At 49.9% G+C, this 24,999-nt stretch overlaps 11 protein-coding genes across 11 annotated transcripts; 1 reads left to right on the plus strand and 10 right to left on the minus strand.

The window, feature by feature from the left end:
- Positions 1-204: 204 nt before the first annotated feature.
- On the minus strand, positions 205-1,630 carry BC939DRAFT_172417 (BRCA2, oligonucleotide/oligosaccharide-binding, domain 1-domain-containing protein). Its single transcript, XM_051550379.1, has one exon. The coding sequence runs from the start codon at positions 1,419-1,421 to the stop codon at positions 249-251; it is 1,173 nt and encodes a 390-aa protein (XP_051411746.1). The 5' UTR covers positions 1,422-1,630; the 3' UTR covers positions 205-248.
- BC939DRAFT_172442 (uncharacterized protein) lies at positions 1,300-5,658 on the minus strand. Its single transcript, XM_051550380.1, has 4 exons — positions 5,434-5,658; positions 1,760-5,350; positions 1,540-1,621; positions 1,300-1,440 (listed from the first exon to the last, which is right to left on the minus strand). Exons 1-4 carry the CDS (start codon positions 5,485-5,487, stop codon positions 1,418-1,420), a joined length of 3,750 nt encoding a protein of 1,249 aa, XP_051411747.1. The 5' UTR covers positions 5,488-5,658; the 3' UTR covers positions 1,300-1,417.
- Positions 5,659-6,133: 475 nt separating this feature from the next.
- On the plus strand, positions 6,134-7,731 carry BC939DRAFT_452840 (pseudouridine synthase). Its single transcript, XM_051555847.1, has 5 exons — positions 6,134-6,438; positions 6,528-6,636; positions 6,720-6,884; positions 6,969-7,268; positions 7,360-7,731. The coding sequence occupies exons 1-5, from the start codon at positions 6,172-6,174 to the stop codon at positions 7,725-7,727; spliced, it is 1,209 nt and encodes a 402-aa protein (XP_051411748.1). The 5' UTR covers positions 6,134-6,171; the 3' UTR covers positions 7,728-7,731.
- On the minus strand, positions 7,732-9,898 carry BC939DRAFT_452842 (pyridine nucleotide-disulfide oxidoreductase). Its single transcript, XM_051555848.1, has 4 exons — positions 9,839-9,898; positions 9,552-9,719; positions 8,815-9,330; positions 7,732-8,720 (listed from the first exon to the last, which is right to left on the minus strand). Exons 2-4 carry the CDS (start codon positions 9,611-9,613, stop codon positions 7,790-7,792), a joined length of 1,509 nt encoding a protein of 502 aa, XP_051411749.1. The 5' UTR covers positions 9,614-9,719; positions 9,839-9,898; the 3' UTR covers positions 7,732-7,789.
- BC939DRAFT_452847 (translationally controlled tumor protein) lies at positions 9,882-11,345 on the minus strand. The gene is made up of 4 exons (XM_051555849.1): positions 11,286-11,345; positions 10,611-10,962; positions 10,317-10,521; positions 9,882-10,202 (listed from the first exon to the last, which is right to left on the minus strand). Exons 1-4 carry the CDS (start codon positions 11,312-11,314, stop codon positions 10,195-10,197), a joined length of 594 nt encoding a protein of 197 aa, XP_051411750.1. The 5' UTR covers positions 11,315-11,345; the 3' UTR covers positions 9,882-10,194.
- BC939DRAFT_172603 (uncharacterized protein) lies at positions 11,105-13,506 on the minus strand. Its single transcript, XM_051550382.1, has 2 exons — positions 11,286-13,506; positions 11,105-11,122 (listed from the first exon to the last, which is right to left on the minus strand). Exon 1 carries the CDS (start codon positions 13,352-13,354, stop codon positions 11,477-11,479), a length of 1,878 nt encoding a protein of 625 aa, XP_051411751.1. The 5' UTR covers positions 13,355-13,506; the 3' UTR covers positions 11,105-11,122; positions 11,286-11,476.
- Positions 13,507-14,954: 1,448 nt separating this feature from the next.
- On the minus strand, positions 14,955-15,851 carry BC939DRAFT_172672 (uncharacterized protein). The gene has a single exon (XM_051550383.1). It carries the CDS (start codon positions 15,652-15,654, stop codon positions 15,061-15,063), a length of 594 nt encoding a protein of 197 aa, XP_051411752.1. The 5' UTR covers positions 15,655-15,851; the 3' UTR covers positions 14,955-15,060.
- A 198-nt stretch (positions 15,852-16,049) lies between these two features.
- On the minus strand, positions 16,050-16,967 carry BC939DRAFT_477518 (uncharacterized protein; the record flags this gene model as incomplete). Its single annotated transcript, XM_051558684.1, has 1 exon — positions 16,050-16,967. One exon carries the CDS (start codon positions 16,965-16,967, stop codon positions 16,050-16,052), a length of 918 nt encoding a protein of 305 aa, XP_051411753.1.
- A 446-nt stretch (positions 16,968-17,413) lies between these two features.
- BC939DRAFT_484182 (cytochrome c oxidase assembly protein CtaG/Cox11-domain-containing protein) lies at positions 17,414-17,989 on the minus strand (the record flags this gene model as incomplete). The annotated part of the gene is made up of 1 exon (XM_051559239.1): positions 17,414-17,989. The coding sequence occupies one exon, from the start codon at positions 17,987-17,989 to the stop codon at positions 17,414-17,416; it is 576 nt and encodes a 191-aa protein (XP_051411754.1).
- Positions 17,990-21,400: 3,411 nt separating this feature from the next.
- Positions 21,401-21,577, minus strand: BC939DRAFT_375739 (Homeodomain-like protein; the record flags this gene model as incomplete). Its single annotated transcript, XM_051551686.1, has 1 exon — positions 21,401-21,577. A coding segment is annotated over one exon (177 nt), but the record flags the coding sequence as incomplete, so codon positions are not given.
- Positions 21,578-23,847: 2,270 nt separating this feature from the next.
- BC939DRAFT_397658 (uncharacterized protein) lies at positions 23,848-24,894 on the minus strand (the record flags this gene model as incomplete). The annotated part of the gene is made up of 2 exons (XM_051552366.1): positions 23,848-24,222; positions 24,424-24,894. 2 exons carry the CDS (start codon positions 24,892-24,894, stop codon positions 23,848-23,850), a joined length of 846 nt encoding a protein of 281 aa, XP_051411756.1.
- Positions 24,895-24,999: the final 105 nt, after the last annotated feature.

The following is a 24,999-nucleotide window of genomic DNA, read 5'->3' on the forward strand; positions in this document are numbered from 1 at the left end:
AACTTACCAAGGATGATCACTGCAAGATCAAGTTCAGCTCCGTGATACAGCTGTCCAACCTCAGCACAGGAGATGACTTCACGAGGACGATAGTCCGTGAGAGTCATGGCCTCAGGGTCAGTGGGCATCTCGCGAACTGTCGTCGCACGAGTCCCAGTTAGTTGAAGCATACCTTCGAAGCCGAGTTCACGGCTCATCTTCTTTGCCATGAGCGAGGTTATCTGCAATGCCGATCAAGATAGTTAAGGTCAACATGCTTCCATGCTTCGCAAATCCTTGCAGACGACACAGCTTGAACGGCAGATCGCGATCTCACTTACCCTGACTCGACGCCCTTCTTGATAAGGCGTATGGTCCGCCTGCCAAAAAGTCACCAATGCTTCTTGATGCCGTCCTCCATCGCCATGGCCATTGTATCTTGTGCCAGATCCATAGTTTCCTACACGGATAGTGAAGAAGGGAGTAATGTTTCTGGCTGCAATCTCAGCCTGTAGCTCTACAGCTCTAGCTTGGACCTCTTCCCGCATTCGTCCGGAATCTCTTTCAGTTCCAAACTCCCTCTCGACTTCCTGAACCATATCTTGGTACCGCTTCTGCACCTTCTCTCTATGAGCCTCACTAGCGCACTCTTCTTCCTTCGCGGTTCGCTTGAGCTTGGTCGTACCATCCTCCAACGTCTCCATATACATAACAGGATACTTTCGCAATACGATGACATCTAGTCCTGGCACAAGTCCACCCTCTGGGGTGATATTTCGGAGCCGCGTCGTCCAAATCAGGGGTGCCCGCTGGAACCCAAGTTTGGCGTCCCATCGGGCTAAACGAGTGCTGTTTGCTTGTAAGATCATAGAGACCGAGGATGTAGATGACCCTGCGCCGGCCAGTTCGAGAATCGCGACCCCGTTTTCCGCACCAGTAAGCTTGGCCCGACAGACATGTATCTTGCTTCCGACCTTGAGTTTTCCTCTCTTTACCGCCCTTGTCAAACAAGCGTCCAAGGCCGCGGGAAGGACGTACCAACCATCCGTGACAGTAACACTCAATACATTTTGCTTGGACTGCTCAGAGTACTCGTCGACAATACTGGCGATGCAAAGGACCATGTGCTTCGCCGCAGCTTCATCTCCTTCGACAATCTTCCGCAAGGCCGGCCGCTCAGCTCGATTGATCTCGCGCTCATAGCGATAAATGAGCTGATCCATGACCACTGCTGGAGAAAAACATAAGGCTGTCTCCGTCGCAAAGTGCTGCGGCCAAGATCGAGTGTAACAGGCCACTTTCCATACAATGAGCCGATAGTGGTTCGCTACCCAGACCTTAGACAGAAGATCTGGCGAGGCACCTCGATCAACCAAACTTTGGTACGAGTCCTCCACGCCCCAGTCTCCGAAACGATACGATTGGGCGCTATCGATAGTCATATTAACCACAGCTTCGGAACTATTGTTTGAAATAATAGAATAATAGATTGAAATCAGCTAATCGCCGCGGTTTGTCACTGGATAAAACCAACAAGAAATGAATAGCATTTCAACCTACATTCCCAAATCAAGCAGCTCTTCAGCGCTTTGGTGGCACGGTGGGCCAAGGGCATCGCGAAAGGTTCTTCTTTGTGCTCGCTCTAGTTATGGAGATATATAAAAATTACGCATTTCATTATATGCCGCCATGCCATAATGCAACCTGTACATTGCCATGAGAATTTTTAAAACGTACCCTGAAGATCAAACAATGGGGTAAATGTGGAACCAGGTAATACCTTGGATGGCTGTACAGGATCCAAATTAGACGGAATCGCAGGGGCTGCGCGGGCATTTGGATGCAGAGTGGTCCTCTTGCTGATCGGTTTCCTGAAAGTATTGGCCTTCCTTACCAACGATACGTTCTCTCCGCTGGTGTTAATAGTGCTGTTCACTGTAGTGCCTATTGCTTGAGATCTTGTAGTGTCGTCCATCGTCGACTTCAATGGCGATTTGAACGACAATGGCGGTTTGAAGGGCGCCTTGGGTTTCGAGAGCGGTTTCATAAGACCCGATAACGAGAAAGTACCCGACGAAGCACGCAAGGATTTGAGTTTCAAATTGTTCATGTTACTTGAGATGGCGGGCTGTTGTTTTAAATCACCTCCAGTTCCAGGGTGTAAAGGTCGAGTCGCAGACGTACCGCCAAGCGACGGCCTGTTATTACCCATACCCGGCTTTAAAGGACTCATGTGAACCGCAGAAATCACTTGATTTGGCTCAGTCATCTCCAGGACACTGAGCGCACGTTCTTGAGCAGCCCTGGATATCGGCGCGAGGGTTTTGCCTGCTCCTGATGAAAATCCAACAAATCCTCCTGCTGCTGATGATTGCGGCGGCTGGATGGGTTCTGATGTTTTCTGAAGTACCGAATCGGTCATGTCGTCCTTAGCGAATTGCTTCGCCCACTTCTCAAGCACTTCTTTAGATGGCGGTGCAAGGTTTTTTCCACTGGCAGACGTGAACCCTCCTGGTTGTTGAGGGGCTAGTGGTCGTGCAAACGTAGTGCTAGCGACTTCTAAATGACCCCGCGATGACGGCTCAGATGATCCGGCATTTTTGTCTTCGTCCTGGAACAAACGCGTTGCTCTCTCTCGGGCAGCGCTTGAGATTGGTGGGAGTGGCTTCTTCCCTGCAGTTTGAAATCCGCCATAATGTTGGGACACTAGCTCTGAAGATCCAGTATCCATATCCTCGTCCTGAAATAAACGCATTGCCCTCCCCTGGGTGGTATTCGAGATCGGAGGTAACATTTCCTTACTAGCTGTCTGAAATCCGCCGAGATCTTGAGGCAGTAACACCACCGGTCCACCATCAATATTCTCGTCCTGAAATAAACGCGCCGCTCTCTCCCGAGCGGCATTTGAAATTGGCAGGAGTGTCTTCTTCCCGGCCGTTTGAAATCCGCCAAGCGTCTTAGTAGGAGGGGCGACGATAGTTGCTTCCGCGATGGGTACACGAAAAGATGTATTGAGCAGTCTCCTGGATCCTGAGCCATCTTCGCTATCAAACAAATTGGCAACTTTAGCCAGAGTTTCTTTAGATAGAGGAGCCAACTCCTTACCACTTGCAGACGAAAAGCCGGCACCGACAAACGGGGGTGGCACTTGATGACTATTCTGAATGGTGACATCGTTTGGGCCATAATCATTGCCGATATCTCCGAGCATAGAGGCGCTCGTGGAAAGCCAGGCTATGTTTTCAGCGCAATAGTCCGGCTCATCCTGCTTGAGAGCGGTCTGGCTTCTCGATGGCTTCTGCGTGGCCTCAGGCACAACGTTGAATCCATCATCTAGCTGGCTGTATCGGATATCCCCAAAATCGTCATCATAATCCACAGTCGTTGGCGTTTGCTGCTCGCTAGAACCGTGGTCTTCACCATCCTCCTCTTTGTTGGCCATGCCAACGCCGTGCTCTCCTTGGGTTGATGAAGATAGCACCCAGGGGTCAAGATGTAAACTCTCCATGTTCAGATCCTGTGAGACAGATACTTCTGCGGTGCTCGGCATATTTGTCGTTTGGTAGGCTGATGACTCGTGAAAATTGCCACGTGTTGGCCCGGTCCCTGCATTGTCTTCGTGAAAATCATCCGCTATTGCCTCTGGTTGCGACTCAGGATCTATCTGTGATCCAGAAAACGACGCGACCTGTGTAATCTGCTGCAACTCGTCGTTTGATCTGCCCAACAGCTCATTGTGGATCGCAGTGCTTGAGATGACATCAAAAATGTCGCTTTGGCTGTCGGGAAGGATCTGACTGTGCAGTTCATGCATTTCAAGTGTAGGCGACTCCTGCTTAAGGTCCTGTACAAGTAGACTAGGGAGAGTGAATCCAAGATCAGTGCTGCCGAACATCGAGGAGACACCCCGACCTACTTCTATTGAATATTGAGTTGCCTCTAGATCCGCCTGCGAGTTGATCCTAGACAATATTGGCGACGCCATCTCGACGTCGGCAGTTGTGATTGTGTCCGCAATAGCGCCGCCTGCAAGGTTTCGGTCTCCAGTGGTTTCAAACTCCTGTCGGTAGTTATCGTTCTCGCCAACTAAAGAAGATGATGCAGAGTGAAAGGTGTCTTCCTGTGAAGATGTGGTCCGACGTCTTACGCCAGACATAAAACTGCTGCGCGGAATTCCCCGAAGTCTCTCCAGCACCTCCTCGCTGATATGGGGTTGTATCTCTTGCTTCTTTTCTAGCATGCCTTTCCGGGGCGGCGTCTCCAGGGAAGTAGACCATCCGAGAAAATCTATCGCCTGTGGCACATCGTCCAGAGAGGCCACTGGCGATACTCCGCGAAGCCGCTGGATCACATTGCTGGCGACCTTTCCTTCAGCGCCACCGTATTTCCTGGCAGGTGTCTCGAGAGATTGCGACCATTCCAGTCCTCGGGAGGGGCTTCCCGGTAGCGAATTATATGGTTCAGTATCCTCCGAGTCGTCTCTAGGTGAGTCGTAATGAGATATCTTCGGTGCGAATCTCGCTGGGGTTCGAGTAGAAGGCGAATCCTGCTCAGGATAGCTGTTCCGCCGGAAAGGAAGCAACTGTGTTGGTAACCTGGGACTCGATGGGCTCTTTGTGCTGAGCGATGATACTGATAATCTTCTTTCGTCTGGCATAGTCGATGTTGTTAGTCCATGTCCATTCAACAGCTCACCCATCCCCGCCACCGAATTGAGTTCTTGGCGACTCTTTCCTTTTGAAGGTGTTTTAAGAATCGATTCCGGGTCTCCCTCCGATGCCACTTCAGGTGAAACCGGTCGTGAGAAACGTCCGTTTGTAGAAAACTGTGGACCATCTGTCCTGATCAGCTTTTCTATGGGAGAGCTGGGTATGAGAATACGCTTCCCTATAGAATTGCTGTTTTTGAAAGCTGAATCGCCATAGAGAGTTTGTCTTGTGGAGTCCGAGGCGTTTCTGTAGTAGTGAGATACAGTTGGAGACTCGTCGACTCGAGTCAGAGAGCGACTAAAAGCTGTATCAAGGTCCAGAGATCTGCGTCGGTACCGCGGGATAGGTGGTGACGTCCCATCCTCCTTCCGTGATCCTTTCGAATGTTGCTGGCTTTTATGAAGGAGTCCAGTCGCGACATATGAATGCTGTGGCCGATATATTATATCCCCGAATCCTTTGCCGCTAACCAGTATTGCTGTTTCTTCCTGCTCCTCGACCTCGAATGGGTTCTTTTCTATTGAACCGACTCCCATCATGTTTTGCTGTAAGGTCGGCTGCTCTCCTGTGATCTGTCTGGTTGTATTGATCCATTTGCCATCCTTTGTTGGTAGGGTATTGCTGCATCGTCGCTTTTTGAAAGGCGATCCAGATGATTGTGTCTAACAGATAGAGGCAATGTGATTAGGAACAATTTCATTGAGTGCGCAATTCTTCCACATGTCGTACCATTTTACATCTATACCTCGGACAACGATGCATCTCTATGCCCGTCCGGATCCTCCATTAAGCTGAACATTCGACTACCACTTGGGGTCTATTGCATGCAGACTAACATGTTAGAGCATAAAGGAACCTACTGGCAGCGTCCAATATGGCCTACATATAATAATAACGCACTTACAACAGGAGTTTTAGAAGTAAGACTCGAATGATCGACAATATCAGATGCACTTGGTCGTTGTTGCTGATTCGAAGAACGAACGACTCTGGGCTGGGGCCGGAAAGTTGGTGGAACAAGACTCCAGAGACTCAGCTCGTACGACTCGTCAAAAGTCCTCTTGTATGGGCTTTCCTGTCCTTGCCTTGACTCCAAGTCGTATGTTTGCCCTTCATGTCTGTCCAAGGGCGAATGGTCAGGCTCATGAGTACTTTGATTTTGGTGGCGGAAGCGGGCAAATGATGGAGAAAGAGGTGAATGTTGGGTGACAATGAAGGCGGGGTGTCCGACCTTGTGCGTTGGACAGGGCATGACTTTGAGTGACCTGCGCGAAGGCGCCGCTTCCTGTGTTGCCATGGACCCTTTTGCTGCCTGAGTCATGACCTTGGCTCAAGTGATTGTGGAATGGCGGGAAAGAAAGAGACGGCTGGGTTGACTAGGAATGCGTTTCGGTGAGAATGTATATAAAAATAGTGGCGTGACTGGATCAGAGCGTGTCCACCCAACGAGATACACTTGACAGCTCCTGGTTCCGTTCATGGAATGTATTGTCCTTCATTCCTCGGCATTACTCCGCGACGAGCCTACACCCACTTTGCCGCTATGTCTCCCAAGGTCTTGAAGCCTCGTAGAGGGAAAGCGCCACCAGTTGAATTCTCTCAGCCAGAGTACTATTTCGAGGACGGTCTCCGCAAGGTCAGGCCGTATACGCAGACATATCTAGCCCATGCGAAGCAGCGCTGGGTTAGTCGCACAGTGCCTGAAGTCTTTGCCTCAGAGATGCCTCGCAGGTGTACAGAAAATATGATTGTACGCGTCCTGAGGGTGATATTTCTTCGCATTTCAACTATGGGAAGCGCCGATCTGGTCTGTATTAATTGCCTTCCTTGCCTGCATAGATCGAAGCCATGAAGCGAGGCGACATTCTCGTTAATGATGCTGTTGTATCACCAGATTATATTCTGAAGGGCGGCGAGAGTCTCTGCTCCCTAAATTGCCATCGTCATGGTAAATAACAGCGCCATTACTTATCACTGCCGTCTCAAATGGTCGTATGCTGACCTGAGGATCTAACCTGTCTAAATTATTAGAACCTCCCATACCTGACACGCCTATTCATGTGTTGGAGCAGACGAAAGACTATGTCGTCTTTGACAAACCTCACGGGATCACCGTTCACCCTAACGAACTCAATTTCCACAACACCGCATTGGAAATCCTGCGGCGAGACCACGACATTCCCACCTATATGCATGGTAGGAATTATGGAGAGCTTTAAAATACCGACAATGAATGCGAGACACACTCAACCGACGTCTTTATGTGTTTATGCTTTGAAGCCATAAACCGTTTAGACGCCGTAACTTCAGGAGTGGTCATCTTCGCAAACGTCGCGGATCCAACTGTCCGAGAACGGTTTCAGCCGCCAAATGTAGACTCTGCAGCGGGATCAGATTCACTTGTACAGAAAGAGTACGTTTGTAGAGTCGTCGGCGAATTCCCAATAGACCCTATCGTTGTCAGAGAACCTATCCTTCAGAGTGCAGGGAAAGTCAGGGTAGATTCCACTGGAAAGCCGTCAGAGACACGGTTCGTTAGGAAGTGGTATGATCCTGCATCGAATACCAGCCTGGTCTCTTGTAAGTTATGCGGAGCAAAATATTTAATCGAGCTAGTGTTTGCTTGGTGTTGAGTTTAACCAGAATTATATGATTGGCGCCTATGGTATAGGCTACCTCACAACAGGGAGACAACACCAGATCCGGCTGCATGTGGCACATCTACAACACCCAATTGTAAACGACAGACTATACAACCCGGACTACATGAAAGACTGGGCACCCATGAACTCATCGCTGACAGTCAACGGCGAAACACGGTTCTATCCTGCAGACATCCCGCCAGAGAAGCAGCCTTATATGCCATACTATTTGAACCCTGAGACGCCATGTCACAAGTGTAAAGAGGAACTGGAAGGCAGTAATACACCCAACCCAAGCAATATGAAGATATGGCTGAGAGCTATCAGGTATCAAGGACCCGACTGGAAGTTTGAGGTAGACACGCCAGACTGGGCAGATCCAAGAATCATTGAATAAAACGCAACTAGATTTATTCTTTGCAACCTCAAATTATTCGTAGCTTCAGCGTAGGAGGCTAGTTAAATGCTCTGGACGCCCACAAACCGCTCTGGATGAAACTTTCGCAGGCGCCACCAATAGCGTGTGCAGGATCCCCACCACAGTGCTGTCACCTTACCATCCTCGTTCTGATACCAGCTCTTACAGCTCGATGACCACACCATGCCCTTCATCCTCTCATCTACCTCGTCTACAAAGTCCCTGCTTGCCTTCTCAGACACCCGAATGGATGTCAGGTTCTTCTCCATCATGTAGGAGATCGCCTTGATCGCGTACTCGACCTGGGCCTCGATCATGAACAGCACAGAGTTATGTCCCAGCGTTGTGTTTGGTCCCAAGAGGAAAAATAGGTTTGGCGTTACCGGCGATGTCAAGCCGTAGTATGTGTTAGGGTTCTTGCCGAACACCTTCGCCACATCACAACCGTCCTCGCCAATCAAGAAGCCTTCGAGAAGGAAGTCCTGCGCACGGAATCCGGTAGCCAAAATCAAAGCGTCGACCTCCTGGACAGATCCATCGCTCAACGTCAACGTATTGCTCTTCACACTTGCGATCCTCTCAGTGTGGACATTAAGGTTCTTGCGCGTCAGGGCAGGGAAGTAGTTGGACGAGACAACGATACGTCGGCAGCCCAGCTCATAGGTCGGTGTCAGTTTCTGGCGAAGGGTCTTATCGCGAACATGAAAATATCGAAAGACCCAGGCTAAGAAGGCGACGGTAGCGCGGGGAACCTTGTCCTTGAGCTTGGAAGAGAAAGCCCCAATTAGGGATTCGGATGACCAGTAGAGGATTTTATAGTAGGTGAAGTGAAAGAAAGGGATGTTGCGGAACATCCACTTCCAGAGGGCGCTATAGCGAGCATTGCGACGCGGAATGACATATGAGGCCGTGCGTTGATAGTACTCCAAGGTCTTGACTTTCTCCACGATGGACGGCACGACTTGGATCGCGCTATTTTTAAATACATGCAGAAGAGGACATTCAATAAACTGATCCACCATCATCAGCGACGATACGAAGCTTCATCAAAGAGCGTGTTTCTTACCTGGCACCACTTCCGACAACAGCAACGCGCTTGTCCGTTAAATCATACGAATGATCCCACTGGGCGGTATGCCACTTTGGCCCCTCAAAGCTTTCAAACTCCTTTGGGATATGGGGGATCCTCAGTGGTCCCATCCCCGAGAACACCACGTCGGCCTCCATCCTGTCAGCGTGTCCAGTGTTCAGATCCACGTAATCAAGCACCCATTTCTGTCGACCTTCGTTCCATTCCACGTGTGTAACTTCGGTTCGGAAGCTGATCTTGTCATACAGATTGTATTTGCGGGCCGTCCTGCGCAAATATTCCCAGATTTCTTGTTGAGGTGCATACGCCCGAGACCACTCGTAGTTGGGCTCGAACGAGAACGCATAGTTGTGGGACTTGACGTCGCAGGCACAGCCGGGGTAGGTGTTAGACCACCATGTGCCTCCAATATCGGGTTCAAGCTCAAAGACTCGATAAGATGAGATGTCGAGCTGAGTCTGCAATCGGATGGCAGCACAGAGACCAGAGAATCTGATAGAGGGAGAGAGCGAAAGTGTGAGAGAGGGCCAGGGTTCAAATCAATGCTGGGTGTGGTGAAGGTCTTGGTGCAGTGCTCCATGCAGCGCTCCATGCAGCGCCGCATGTATATATACTACGAGAGGACATGGGAAATCCCGAAGTATGGTTTTGTGAAGAGAGAAGATGTACCGATGGAGAAGGTGTGCGTGGAAAGGTACGGGGGGAGAACTTACCCTGCACCGATAACGGCGATAGATGGCGTGGTGCCATCCTTGTAAGTCTTTGTCAGCCCCATGGAATGTGTGTTGGGTGCACAGGAGTGAAGGAAAAGGGGAAATTTATCTGTCGATCCCTCTCGAAATATAATTCGTCGACCCCTGTCTAAAATAAAATTTGTACCCCTGTCGAAAATATAATTAGTTGAGCTGCCAACCGGTGATTGGTAGACTAGTCTATCACGCTTGTCGGCCGAAACCCTATTTGTCGGCCGGTATATTTCGATTTGGTCTTTTACACTTACTCAAGCCAAGGGCTACAGAAAATAAACTCTATTACTTCGAGGACAGGCACCAAAACAGTCTCTTCAGCTCTTTATCCTCGCGGATCCCAGGGCAGCTTGACAAACATTTTCTCGGCTGATACAAATGTTACAGCTCCGCTTCGCAGTCAAAACATAAATGCATACAAAAAATATTGGACGCCCTACTATGAGGAGCTTCTGGTCATGTCTTTCGTGCAACTTGACTGTCCCCTCGATGAAGTTTATAACATCCCAGTTGTAATATTCTTTACGGTGCAAATCCATTTTAATGCATCATTTGTCTTCAAGGTACCTCATACCTTTTCTCTCTCTCTTTCTTTTGCTGTAAAAATTCTTCAATGCAGTAAGTTTATTGTACAGTGAAAAAACGAAACGTGCAGAAAGTGGGTGTATCTTGTTGTGTGCTGAATTAAGAACGAATTCCTTGAACCAACAACGCCAGCGGTTTACTATATAGACATCGAGAAAAGAAAGCAGTCGTTAGAGTCGTCCATTCCATGCATAATACAGCAAACCATATAGGCGATCAATTCTCTCCCACTTACGACTTTCATGGTCTTGACGGCGTGCTTGAAGACAGTGAAGTAGGGGGTGGTACCATCCTCGCGGTAGTTGAGGAGCATGACAGCACCATCGGGGTTCATGGACTCGCCAACATAGAACTAGGAAAGACAATCGATAAATTAAATTCATCAATATCAATACAACTGACAATACTTAACAAACCAGGGCATGTCTTCGTCGAAATTACCTCAAAGTCCTTGAAGGCACCGAGGACCTTCTTGACCTCAGCAGTCATCTCGGACTCAAAAGTCTTGGTATCCGCCTCAGAGAGGCCCTTAGCGGCCTTGAGCTGCTTGAGGTAGCCCTTAATGTAGGAAGTGTAGCCCTTCTTGTCGAACGAGGTCGACTGGAGACGGAAAGAGTAGACGACGTTGTTGACAACCGTGACACCGTCCTCGAGAGACTCCTCGACCTCCTCAGCAGAGGCATTGGCACCAATATCAACATCAGCACCCTCCTTGACCTGGATCATGGCACACTCGATCTCGTAAACGCCGCCGACCTCCTTGACGTCGAAGGCATCAGAGAAGAGCTCGTCGCTATATTATATGACCAAGGTGAAGAGACGGGTCGTTCATGTGTGAGTTCTCGTGGCCATGGCGATATTTGGACGTGAGAGGGAGGAATCTTTATGGATGTATGATGCTGTTTGAGTGTATATGTCTTCTGCGACAAGTTGCCGAAGTATTGGTTTGATAGCTGGGGAATGCTGGGTCCAAGGGTAAAATGGATCGCTGTCAACTTTGTGTAACAAAATGCACGATTCCTACTGCAGAGGATCTGATTCTCCTATTTTATTCTTCCCCAGCGAAATCGTGGTTCCCTTTGGATATCTCCATTCAGTGGAAGATGACCACCTTACCCGGTGATAATGTCCTGGTAAATAAGCATGGTGAGAGAAGGGCGTGGTGTGGATGAAAGAGGGGGATCATACGACTGCCTAACCGAAAATTTTTTTAAGAAAGACTAAACAGGCTCCACAGCATCTGCATCAATCGGTGACCTCACTCACAACAGCAACAGCGGGCTAAATCAAAGATATAAACGCGTAAACTACTGAGAACCCGGCGACTGTTTCCTCCGCACAATATCTTCCTTGTGCTTGGCTTCTTCTACCTCTACTTGCACCTCCATCGCAGCTGCATGTCTCTCATTTTCCGTATCTACGTCTTCTTCCATAGTCCATTCATCTGGCCGACCGCTGCGCGACGGAGCCCTTTGCGGCATCTGCTGATCTTCATTGCGGCAGTAATAGTTTTCCACATGTTCGATATGCGTGTAATTCACTATCGCTGGGCAGGAATGGCCACCGTGATGTTGACATCGCGAATGTTGTGAAAGCGTAGTCATGAACGTAGCAAAGTGCTGCCTAGGCTGACTAGTGGATTGCGGATAAGTTTCTCGCGAAGCTCGTCTCGAGGCTCTCACAGGCGGTGGTGACCGAGCAGAGAGAGAGGCAGACAAATGTCTCTCTGATTGATCAGGATAGGGTCTTAAACGGGGTATATGTGATCGTGTCGATTGTACTCGATTCGTGCGTGGGGCGCGTGGCCCTGGGATTGCGCTGGAGCCAGCTAGCACAGGAGTATCGCGCACCGTCGGGGGCTGAGTTGGGGATGGTTGCGAAGTAACATTCGGTTGTTGGATTATCATGGGTCTGGCTACAGCAGGCGTTGGAGATTGCCAGGGCACCGAACGGTTTAAGGTCGTCCGTTGATGTTCCCTTAGATCAGATTCCTCGGGCAGCGATCTCTGAATAGGGATACTGTATTCCGTATGAATCAGGTGATTGGCATTATTAACCATTTGATTGTGCAAGGCACCAAGTTGCGCTTCAACCTCCTCCTCACCATCCTCCAACTTCACTTCAACGCGTGGAGAGGTAGGATGCCGTTTGAATGGTACTCTCTCATCGACGTCCTGAGCATCGCTATCGCTGCTACTCTCCGCCTCATGAGCAGTAAAATATGAATACACGGGATCAGGAGGAGCTGAGAACCCCGTAGCACTAGCCGCTTCGCTGACTCGGGGAACGACTCTTGCTTCTCTGTCATCACTCATCCGTGGGGTCCTTGATATGTCGTCCAAATGTGAAGACCGTGGAGACCGAATGAATTCGCGAGCCTGTATAGGGGAAGTCATCGCTCGGGGCGTCTGGGGAAGAGCGGTAGGTGATTGCTGCTGCTGTTGCTGTTGTTGCTGTTGTCGTTGTTGTTGCTGTTGTCGTTGTTGTTGCCGCTCCTGTTTCCGATATGAATCACGTTGGGACCTTTGCGAGGATAATGGGGGCTCCTCCAATGACGAGGGTGCCACGCTGCTCTCCATACTGAACAGATTTTCCTGTTCCGTTAGAGCGCCGGCATTGTCCTGATCCCGCATCATTAACATCTCCTGTTGAAATCTGAGCGCCTCCTCCTTTTCCCTGGCACGTTGAAGCTGACGTTGGGCTTCTAGGTATCTCTGTGTTGCCTGCTCTGTCAGCTCCCGTGCAGTCTGAATATCCTGCTCGCATTGAGTGTGCTTCGCCTCAGCCGCGTCAGACTTGCTCATTTTTCTCTCGACTTCACTCCAATGGGTTCGCTGAACCCCATACCTTGCGCTCCTTTCCCGAGAGAAAGGCTCAGTCCTTGCTCTTTCGTATCCAGGATTGCTGTCCTGACCCCGTTCCAACGACGCAGGTGAATTTGTCTCGGAAGCCGCTCGACGAAGGTTCTCTAATTGCATTAGTCGGTGCCGATACTCTGGATCCGAGAGTTGTTCCGGCTCTGGGTGATATCGTGACTCTACGGGTAGCTGCTGATACTGCGACTCTGGAAGTAGTGTAGTCGGAGAGGAAGACCCCGAATGCGAACCTTGGGTATGCTTCGGCAATTGTCCTTGAGGTAGGTCGGATGGCGGATACTGGCTAGGATTTGGTGGCGGTGTTGACATTGGGCCTTGTCCTCGGGGTGTGGCGGCAATTGCGGACTGCTCGCCTGCGCTTGAGACGCTGCGATGGAGGGGAAATTAAGTCTTGTGTGCTCTATTCCTGGGTTGTTTCGAGCGTCGGACTCCTGTTCTTGTACTTGGGGCGATGGATTGAGATGTGCTGCGCAGACAGTGGGGGGCTTGGGGATGGCGAGCACGAGAGTTCGAGATAAAAGCAGACGACTGGTAGACAGGAGGGGTCAGTGGAGCAGTGATAATAAAGACAGTGGGTTGGTCCATGGGCGACTGGGAGCGGTGGTTCGAACTATTACCCCGAGTGGCGGTCCGTTCGGCCTGCTTCTTGTCTTGCACAGCAGCACTTGGGGGAGGGGAGGGGAGGGCGCAGGATGTGGGTGGGAAATAAAGGAAGAGAGAGACACCCCTGGCTTTTGAAGAGGTCGGGTGAGAGGGGGGCTGAAAACAAACTGCTGCTGCCGATGTCCTTATCTGGGGAAAAAATAAAGGGGTCAGCTTCAGACCGCGCATTCATGCACCCGCAGCTCTTAACAGCTAACACCTACTGCGCGGTCCTTACAGGGCAGACAGCAACGCGTCTAGTCTGCGCTCTGTGCTGTCGCCACCGGAGGTCCTAGGAGAAACCCCTTCGTATATATAAATAAACAGCCTCCCCCCCCCCCCCCGCTGTCCCTTACCCATCCCTCCTGCCTCTGTTTTCCTGCTTTCTTTTTCAAGACCAGTCAGCACTTGCTCTTCTCATGCTAAAACATCGAGTTTGACACGGAGTTTCAAAGGCAGGCTCTGACCATGGCACCATTGCATTCAAGGGTGGCGAAACGCGCGGACCCTAAAACAGCACTCAGTGGATAAGCTAGCACTGAGGATCATTCTCGGTAATGTGCTCTTCCTTCCCCACATGGCGATTGCCTGTACTCTTCGTGCTTACACCAGTACCCGCTCTAATGGAAAACTGCAGAGTGCTGCTTGACTATAGTCCCATGAGACCAAACCAAGTGCAGCACGCTTACACATTCGTCTACTCTCTTGACATGCGCCATGGCTTTCAGCCAGACCGGTACCAAATACACTAAATGGAAAAAGACGTGGCTCCTTTTCTGCAATATATCACAAAGTTGATTTCCCTAAACAAGAGTGACTCTGCAAACATTCTCCTCCACTTGTCAATCGTTTCTTTCCTCCGTCTCTTTGTCAGAATGGAAAAAGAGAGGTAGAAATTCGGATACCATCACGGTCGATGTCGACCTGAGAGAAGTACACGCACGTAGAAACCTACCCCTTTTGCCTAGGAACCGAGTTGACTGATGCTCTCTTCCGTCTTTACCGATGCCTTGTTGTCCGAGTTCAGGCAAGTGAGCCCCTTCGTATGACGAGCCATGGCAGGCTCACCCCATTTACACTTTTACAGTTTGGATTTCATTGACATTCATGATGGATGAATAAATGAGGAATAGTAAGCTAGGCTTCATGATAGTATGATAGTCTATTGGCCATTGGGGTAGAGATTTTATTATTACTTGCAAGTTGCAAGGCTACGCTATGGGTTACACGCTTCTACATCTTTTTTTTTTTTTTTTTTTTTTTTTTTTTTTTTTTACTTTTCGGTGAATTCTAGATGGGAGAATAGACGAATGAAATATCCAGCACTTCGTTCATCCAAGCTTGATAAAAAAAAAGAGTCAACCGAAAAGAAATTAAAGGGCCAAGGAGGCAGCGATGGCAACAGCGGCAGAAGCAGCCAAGGACAAGACACTTCCGGACTTGAGGAATCCCGAAGCTGCATTGAGCCTGTTGGTCGGCGTAGGAGTGCTAGTCGAGACACTGCCTGATGGCAAGCCAGTGGCTGTGGCTGTGGTCGTGGTCGTAGTCGAGGGAAGGGTCGTGGTTGGGAGTCCAATCGTCGTCGTCGTTGCCTGGGGCTCGGGAACAGTGTAGGTCTCCTTGGAGTCAGTCTTGATGAGGAATGTGTGCGTGTACGAGTTCTCTCCGATCCTCAGTGTGTACCAGCCCGTAGCGAGAGACTTGCTAACGGCAACCACTGCAGATTTGGCGCCGGCTTCGAAAGTGCCGAAGGTGTCAACCACCTGCATGGTTTGAGGGGTGGGTCCACTCAGGAGATCGATCTTGAGCTTCTGCTTGTCGGTTGTTGGAGAAAGGACCTTCCAGCGGATGGTGGCATTGGTATTTTTATACCAGACAGTGTTGGCAATGGGGCTGGTGGGGAAGACCTCCTGGGCGAGGACAGCGCTGACAAGGGTTGCAGCAATGGCAAAAATGGAGAAACGCATGGTTCTGTTCAAAGAGAGTATTAGGGGAAAGAGGAGGTATCGTTCGGACGCGGGTTGGCGAAAAGTGAAGACGAGAAGAATGGAGGAGAGAAAGAAAGAGGAGAGAGAACAGGCGGTTTTTAAGCAGCATCAAATGCTCTTTAAGGCCGATCCCTTCCAACGGAATCTTCTGCCCAGCTTATTTAAACCGTCTTTTTCATCCAAGTCTGTGCATGGGGATTGTACAACGTCCATGAGTATTCGACTGTAAACGAAGTTTAATTGGCTAATGCTTATTTTGCTGCATTCAGATGTGAAACTTAAGGACAATCGAGTCAGGGGTAAATCAGGGCGACGAGAGAATAGACGCGTCCCAAGAGCATTGATTTATAAATCTGGATTGCGTGTTTCGCCACCTAAAACATGAGCGCCGCCGTCAACAACACAGCAGCAGCAGCAGTCGCAGCATTACTGTCGTAAGCCAATAGAGTAGCCTCTGCAGTGACTATACGTAGCCCAGCATCAATGGGCTTGGTGTTGACGAATGCTGAAGGCAGACTGGAAGCGGTTGCTTCATCGGCAGACGTAGTTGGAATGGCGCTTATTGCTGTTGATGTTGGTATGTTGACCATGATCGTGGTGAGTGCAGTAACTGTTGCATTTGTCTGGCGACGAATGTTGCTTGCAGGGTTCACCTTGATGGACGTCTTCTTGGCATGAACTAAGGCAGCGGAGGTGAACTTCGAGGAGTGAACTGTTACTATAGCAACAGATGCCTGATGTATCGTTGTGTTCGGGCTGGCGGTGGCGGTAGTGGTCATCTCAGTAGCGGGTGTGGTACTGGTGTGCGAGATAACAAGAGGAGCGATCTGTGAGGCTTTTGTTGCAGAGTGGGACGTTTCAATGGTGGATGCTGAAGAGATAGTAATGACTCCGCGATTGACGATTTCTGTAATCGGTTTGACCAACGAATCTCCGACCATGAACATGCTGGAGAAGCTGTCGCCGATTCGAATGTAGTAAAAGCCCACTCTACAGCTAACAGGCACCTCTATAGTGATCGAATTCGCGTGAAGTGCAGCAATGCCGAGATACGCGACCACCTGCAGCCTATCGGTTCCTTTGTTAGCGAGCAGATGCACTGGAAATACACTGTCAGGGCTATTGATGACATTCATGGGAGCCATGGTAGTCCATATTACAGAAACCACGGTCCCTCTAATCCATGTCGTTGAACTGTCGGGTTTAATGATACGGATTTGTTGTGACGATGTATCAGCGGAGGTGCAGTTGGCCAGAATCGACGCGACAAGGGCCGTAATGAGAACTCGCATTTTTTTTTTTTTTTTTTTTTTTTTTAGTTCAAAGATGAAGGGGAGTGGTGAGGATTAGAGCGAGTGAAACGTACGAAAAAAAATACTAGCTTCATTGACGCCTTTTATATTGTGATTCCTGAAAACCAGTGGTGTAAGAAGTGTGGCAGTGGGTCAGTAACGGATGTGGTTACGCTCCGAAAACGACCAGGTGAAGTGAATCTCTTGGTCTGAATGCCACAAACATACTCATGGTCAGTTTTATGGACTTCGCATATTTAGATGATTCTTCCATCCATATAAAATTAGCAAAGTTAGTGTCGCTATTGTTATTCGTGCACCTAGAAAAGCTGTTCTATTTTTCTATCAATTTGTTATATACGATGGCGATCATAATAGCTTCAGTCTCTTCCGTGCTCATACCATATTGTCGACCACCGCCACCACCATCACCATCACTACTACTACTACTCCTGCCTCTGCTGGTGCTGCTCCGCCAAGCCCGGCTGCTTCTCAAATGGCATTCCTCTGGCCTTAAAGAACGTGTAACTCAGCACCACCGTGTCCACATCTGCCATATCTGGATCATTCGCGAACTCCGGGTCCAGAAAGAAAAAGATAGGCATATCGACCTGCTCACCAGCCATCAACTTTTGCTCCTCGAAACAGAAGCACTGAATCTTGTTGAAATGCGGCGCGACCTTGGATGGAGTCACATTGTACGTTGCAATACCGATCACATCATCGCTGGACTTGTTCCTGGCAGTATAGAACGCCAATGCGGTCTCTCCTGGCAGTACAGAGACCTGGCGCTGTTGAGGCTGGAACGACCACTGCAGAGAAGTCGAGGTATCGGCATTGAACTTGACTTTGATGCGACGATGGTTCTCACGGGGGACAAGACGCTCGGGTGCAAACTTGGTCTCGCCAACCATGGGCGCTCCTCCTAATCCCGTGGCTGAACAGAACATGCGGTAGAGTGGGACAGCAGCATAAGAGAGTCCCAAGGTACCCACGAGGATAGAGGCAGTGTAGTACAGCATGTCCTGGTTCTTGGCTCTGACGCGCCTCCTTGATCCTGCTGCCTCTGTATAAACGGGTTTTGATGGTTGCTGAGGTGTTGGTGGTGTTGGTGGTGTGGATGTTGCATAGGATCTGAAGGGTTGCTGGTTGATCCTGCCCCGACAGCGCGCTACTGTGGCTACAGGGCATCGACTGACAGCTTTGCCAAGCGTTGGCTATATGACAAGTGTATTGAGGAAACGGCCGTCAATAATGAAGTGGGTAGGAAGAGAAAGCTAGCGAGGAATGAAGAAGCAGTGCTGTGATGGCGAGATAGGCTATGTACCTGACAAGTGGATGCCATGCGGAGCGAGGTGGATCCCAGGAGACTGGCTATTGTCTTGACAGCCATGACGATCAGATCAGGGGGAAGGGGTTTTGCAATTAAAGAACTAATAGGGACAGACAGATCACTCAGGTGAGATGAAAGAGAAGAAGGACGATCAAGAGGACAGCGAAAAACGAAATGAGTGCGCCGGGTTGCAGACTGATTGAAGACGGGTGGGATCTGCACAAAAGGGGGATCCCGTCTCCTTCAGAAACGGTATTTGCTCGGAAGTGACTGTTGGCATGCACTAGGTAACGAAATCGGCTTCGGTGCATCTGGTGTACCGGGCGAAGAAGGTTCGCCACAATTACGCATTGCTGTGCATGACAGCTGGACGCGCCACCTTATCATTCTTTTTCTGGATCGAAGAACCTCGGCTCGGAGATGTGCAACGCCTTGTGGAGCAAACCTACTAGTGGACAGAGTGTAGAAAGCATAATGCGTCCCTGGCATTTATTTTATTTTATTTTTTACTTGACCATGGAATGGTAGTTGAGCCATACGAGAAATACGAGCAGTAAGCACGAGCTGAAATAAAGATTTCTTGAGGCTGGATATCATCCCTTGGAGCTGTCCAGAGTCTACCTGACGGCGAGCTAGCGAGATCCATTTGTCAGTGTAATCGATGGGTAGGTGGAGCTATGATCTTGCATTTAGTGCAAGTTCAGTCCGCTGACTACGTCCTTAACAGATGGGCTTTGCACGCTCTCAGGCCTGCACTAAAATAGACGATTGCAGAACAAAGCGATGTAGTGCACCTGCCTGCTTTCGTCAACGAAAAAAAAAAACGGTGCAGGAGCAGAGCGTTGTTTTCTGCAGCAGATGACATGCAGCAATTTGTATACAGCTGGGCAGGGTCGCGACCTTGGCGGTGGTGATAAAAGTGCAGAGAGATATAGTCGAGCGTGGCGTGCATGATCGATGGAGTGAGTATGTTGCAGACCTAGTGCACAGCTGCACAACTAATGATGGTACTGCTAGCGGCTTAGTGTTTCCTGACACTTAGCTTCGCTTTGAGCATTTTAATATCAATATTGCACGCAGCATCAGCGACGACTTTGATTCAAAAGCAATAGCCAGGCCAGGACCAACACCATGTGGCAGGCAAATATGCAATCCAACACTCTCAAGGAAGGCAAAAGTACATATTTGCAGGTCGAGATATCAAGACCCTACCTGGTACCTAACGAGGCAATGCGGTTACAACCATCGACACAAAACGAACTGGTTCAAAGTACGACTTGCAGAACGGATCAAAGTCAAGGAAATCATAGCTGTGAGTTTAACCCAAAGGAGAGGCCTGCTCAGCGCGCGAATTGGTTGCATACCGATGCATCGTGAGCTCCTCTGCACACGCGTCGACATGTTGGACAGGAAATTATATTTGAAGACAAAACAGACTACGCCCAAAAGAGTACCGCACACGTTGCAGAGTGCTCTGGTTCAGAGTGAATGCAGAAAGCAGCATGAGTGATACACCTGGTCTGTCCTTGTTCCTCATGAGCCCTGCTTTTCCCACCCTTGTTTCTTTGTCATCTTTGTAAAGTAAAGCAAAGTAAAGCAAAGTAAAGCAAAGTAGAGCAAAGTAAATAGGGTAAGACCCCCCGAAGGAGGCCAAAAAACCCCCAAGGCCAAGAACCCCCAGCTATTTAGCCAGTGGTCAAGCACCTCAAGGGATGCTACGCGCCATGCTGAGCAAGCACGAAGACTTCGAGGGGAAAAAAGAAAGAGAGGTGGATTGGTCTTTTTATACTACACAGGAGGTAGTCACTTAGTGCAACAACTGATCACTGATCTGATCGTTGGACCGCACTGGCCGGTTGACAATTGTGGGACCCTCGATCCAAAAACGCAGCAGTCAATTTGCATGCCCGGAATAGCGCATGACTTCTGTTCATCAGCGCTGTAGAGAGTGAGCTTCAGGCGAGTTTTAACAGCGGTCAAGGAAGGATCCCTCCAGGCACACACGCATATACGCACACAACACACACACACACACACACAATCAAACAACGCTGCAGACATCCTGCTTCCTTCATTGCCCCCACTGCTCCACTGCTTTGGATCTGCAAGAGTCGGTTTGCTAATCAACACAGTCCACCGCATCGAACTGGAGTATGAACCTTGACCACTCTGATATCTCATAGTGCCTGAGCCCACTCTTTTGATTTGTTTACCTCGCACATTGTTTTGCTCCCTGCTTCGCTTATCAGTGTCCCCTGATCCACCTAAGAGCTGCAGTAGCCATACAGCTGCAGCGGACCAGCACAGAGGCCAGCAGAGTTTCAGAAAGATATGTCTCCAGGGCCCAGTCTTTGCTATTCTCTCTTGTGGATAAGAAGTGCCTGTGTGTGGCTTCTGGCTTTCTAACTGGCTCCCTGTGCTTGCTTTTGTACAAACTGCTTTTCATGTAGTCTCTGCTCCCGTCTGATTTGAGCGAGACGCAGCAGCAACCATGCGCCGTCCGCTCAGAGCGAGAGCCTCAGTCCAGTCGATCCCAGCCTAGCACGCTGCCCAGTGTGTCAAGCCTTTCGTGCCTTGTCGATCCCCGCCGAATCCATCAAATTACTTGACACATCAAGTCTGAAAATGAAGATATGAAAAACCTCCCTCGTCACCAATGATTGCCCCTATCCCATCAAAGAAATATCTTCTCGCTCGAGTGCCTTTGCGCGCTTTGTCACCTTTCGCAGGAGCCGTCTTACGGTCCAGTAGCCTCGGGGCTGAAGGGCTGGCGGACTCGAGGTGAATCACGGCCACCAAAGCACTCTGGCGCTTTGAGTTCTGAATCAAAAAATAAGAAGCACAGCGTGCGTCCAAAAAATAGTCTCTGTGATTGTTGTACTCTAGGGTTCTTCAAACTATTGAACCCAATTCATCCTATAGCTAATCCTCAGAGCGTGGATCACAGATAGTCCCATCCCATTGACGAAGAGCACTGCTCAAACCCAAACCCAGATGTCGCCGGACTGAACTCCTCCTCAGTCTCCCTATCAGCTACTCCACCGATCTCTCCTATATCGAACTCCTGCTCGTTCCCTTGCAGCTCAATTTCATCCTCCCCACGCTCCTCGCGTTTAAGTTTCGCTCTCCGGTTCTGGAACCAGACCTGGATCGTCTTCTTGTCCAAACTCAAATGCCTTGCAAACACCTCGCGTTCCTGCGCTGTGGGCCGTTCATTGTTCCCAAACTGGCGAAGTAGATACTCGCTCTCCTCAGTAGTAAGTCTTCGCCGACGCTTAAGAGGACAGATCGGAGGTGGAGAAGCCGCGTGTCTGCCGATAGACCTTGGTCTTCGCATCGCAGGATGATAGCCGAAATATTGAAGCGTGCCGTTGTGCTGATGCTGAAAACTGTATGCAGACTGTTGGGTCTGTGATAGCTGATGCTGGAGGTACTGAGGGTAATTCCGTTGGATGTAATGTGAGGAGTGTGGGACTTGTAAATCTGCATAAAGCTGCACCTGAGGGACATGAACCCACGGCGCCAGATGGTGCATTGGGTCATCAACCAGGTGAATCGGTGGCGGGTGCCGTATCGGCTGAACTGGTGGGTGCAGCATTGGAAGGTCTTTATCCTGGATCCAAGGTATAGGTGAGTCATACAAAGGAGCTGAGGATGGACCAGGCAACATGTTTTCTATACTAAATCCATTACAGATGTGCAGATGGCGATCGTCGACCAGTTGCCAGTTTTGTAGGATATCATCATTGCTGATGGCAGGCACGGACGAAAGGCCTGTTGCCCATGTCGCTACAGTCTCTATATGTCTCCTGGGAGGGTCAGAACGGTTAATCGAAGGACTTTCGGCAAGGCCTGAAGCATTGATTCCCTTCTGCATCCTCTGGTTAACTTCACGCTGTGAGGTATCCTCGGCCTCATCTTGTCCAAAGTCGAAAAAATCACCAGGAAGGACGAGAGTACCCTGCAGGGCGCCCGACGAGAAGTTTAGATCAGGCCGAGTCGGCTGATGAGAGATCTCGGGCGAGACTTGGTGGGAAAGAACATCTGCGGACGCGACATCATTCGACCAAGAGCAGGACGATAGGATCGACTCGAGTGATGACATGAAAGACATCTGCGAGGGTGATCGCGAGGAGAATGATCGGTGTTGCTCCGGCGTGGCACTGCATGGGTGGATGGATTCCCTGGTTTCTTCCGTTTGTGCGGCAGAACCGAATATGAGCGTTGCCGGTGACGAATCCTCAAGCAGTGATGATGATATCTGGCTGTTGGTATTAGAGTGCATGTAGGATGGGTCGATGGAGTTGCCCGAAATCAATGCAGTTGTGTGGCCATGGAACCCTGGGTGCTGTTGAGGCCACGTAAGATTGAAGACCCGGCACCAATCGTCCTCGTCAACATGGGTTTCTGATCTAACGTCGCGTCAATATCCATCAGTAAATGTGAAAGCACGACGTGTCAACGTAGGTCCACCACGAAAGGTCCATCTTATTTCTACGGTTAAGGACCGTCGATATGCGATGCAAGGATAAAAATCATGACAGGAGCAAACTGCCGGATCTATGAATGATCGATGTTTGTTCGAGAATCCTGAGCGCGTCAAGGTACGATGGAGTGGAGTTGATATATTGATTTGCTCCATCTCTTGATCCCCTCTCCATCACCATGGATTCACTCCACTCTCCACGGGCAACGTCTTTGATGACATAGAAAAATTTCTGATCAACATGCTGCCAGCCTACCTTGAGACTGAGAACCCATCCGATATGAATGTCTCATCGGGCTCAGTAATCCCTGCATCCAAAGCCAGTAATGCGCTCTCGAGCAGCTGCCCACCAGTGCTGGCAACGACAGCAGCTGAAGTTGGAAATCCTTCTTCGCGTTCATTCCAGTCGTTCGCGGCAAATCGATCCGCTGCCTCATAACTAGTCGTGTCGAGGAAGCTGAAGTCCGCCCATAGGAAGTCCATATCCGACTTGATCGACTTCTGAGAAGCAGAATGTTCGGACGTTGGGGAGTTGATATGATCTGCCATATAGGTAGTACAAGAAGTATTGTAGAGGGAAGGGAGGAATGTTGGGCGTGGATCGGCTACAGAACCCCGCATGCCGACGGTTCAATCACTGAGAATATGTTATAGAAGTAACTCAGAATTCGAACAGCTCCTCTCTATATTACGCGCAGTTGAGAAGGCCTACAGAAGGAGAGCACGGAGAAGATCGGTCGTGTAGATAAGCAGTAGTGTTGCTTGGGACATGAACTTTGAGATGCGAAGAAAGTGACAGGAAGGCAGTGGAAAAGAGCACGAGCAATGCGCGTGTGCGAAGGAGAAAAAATATAAAATATAAAGACCGTACGTAGAGAAGTTTAGGGCATGGCTATTTGTGATAACTTAACTAGGAAGTACTATTGTCAGAGCGAGTCCTTGTCTCCAGAATCAGGCCCCTTGCGGCACAGCATCAGATCATATGCGTGTCTTGCTGTGGATGGGACCTTAAACTGGATCTGAACATTGTCATATACCCTACAGGTCCTCTTTTTCCTCTTCTACGTGGCAACAGCGACCGCCCTTTCCAAATCCTTTAGCCGCCTTTCTGCCGAGTCCACGCCCTTGGCGCATGCTAGATGGTACCACTGCTTCGCCTCCTTCAGATTTCTCTCCACGCCCAATCCGTACTCTAAAAAGAACCCCGTAATATACTCCGCCTTGGGAACACCCCTCTGAGCTGCAGTCTTGACGAACCTGAACGCTTCCTCGTCGCTCTGCTCCACTGCATGACCTGCGCTACCATCCAGATAAAACCCCGCCAACGCCAGCAATGCCTCGACATGCCCATTTTCGGCGCCTTGACTATACCAATGCACTGCCTGGACGGGGTCCTGAGGACAACCCAGTATCCCAAACTCATAGCACGCTCCCAGCTTGTACTGTGCGGGCGCATAGTTTGCTTGGGCCGCGGCTGCGTACAGCTCGAATGCCGCATCTTCATCTGGGACGAGTCCGTACTCTCGAAATTCGTGAAATTGTGCAAGCTGATGCACCAAATACGGGTTGTTTTGATTCTCGGCTAGCAACGCGTCCTTGAGATGGGCATAATCGACATCCAAACCAACATGGCCCACCAACAGCCGTAGTAGAGCCCGATCGTTGCCCTGAGCGGCCGCCTTGATATACCACTGCTTGGCAACTTGTAAATCTTGCGGCACTCCGATCCCGACCTCATGATAATGACCCAGCGTATATTCTGCCTTGGACCAGCCCCTCCGTGCTGACTTCGAGGCCCATTCGTAGGCCAGAGGCTCAGATTGAACCAGTCCCTGAGGATGTCCTGTCAGATACCATCCTGAAACCGCGAGCTCTGCATCCGCATGCCCCTGCATCGCCGCTCGCTTGTACCACGCAAATGAGTGTGAGGGGTCCGTAGGAAAATGCATCAGGCCGAGCTCGTAGCAGATGCCAAGTTTAAACTGCGCAGGTGCATATCCCAACTCGCCTGATCGTAAAAATAAGTCCTTGCCATAGAGTTGCAATTCTATACGTGGGCTAGTTTCAAGTTGAAGAGCGAGGTGATAAAAATGCTCCGGTCCTGCCATGAACATTAACCGGTTATTGGGGTCCTCTGACCGAGGATCGTAAAAATATCGAAGGTCCAGCTCCTCAATACCGGAGTCGTCACTCAAGTCTTTGCCTGGTTGACT

This window comes from Gamsiella multidivaricata (genome assembly GCF_025024155.1).
Source record: "Gamsiella multidivaricata strain RSA 2152 chromosome Unknown BC939scaffold_36, whole genome shotgun sequence".
NCBI lineage: Eukaryota > Fungi > Mortierellomycota > Mortierellomycetes > Mortierellales > Mortierellaceae > Gamsiella > Gamsiella multidivaricata.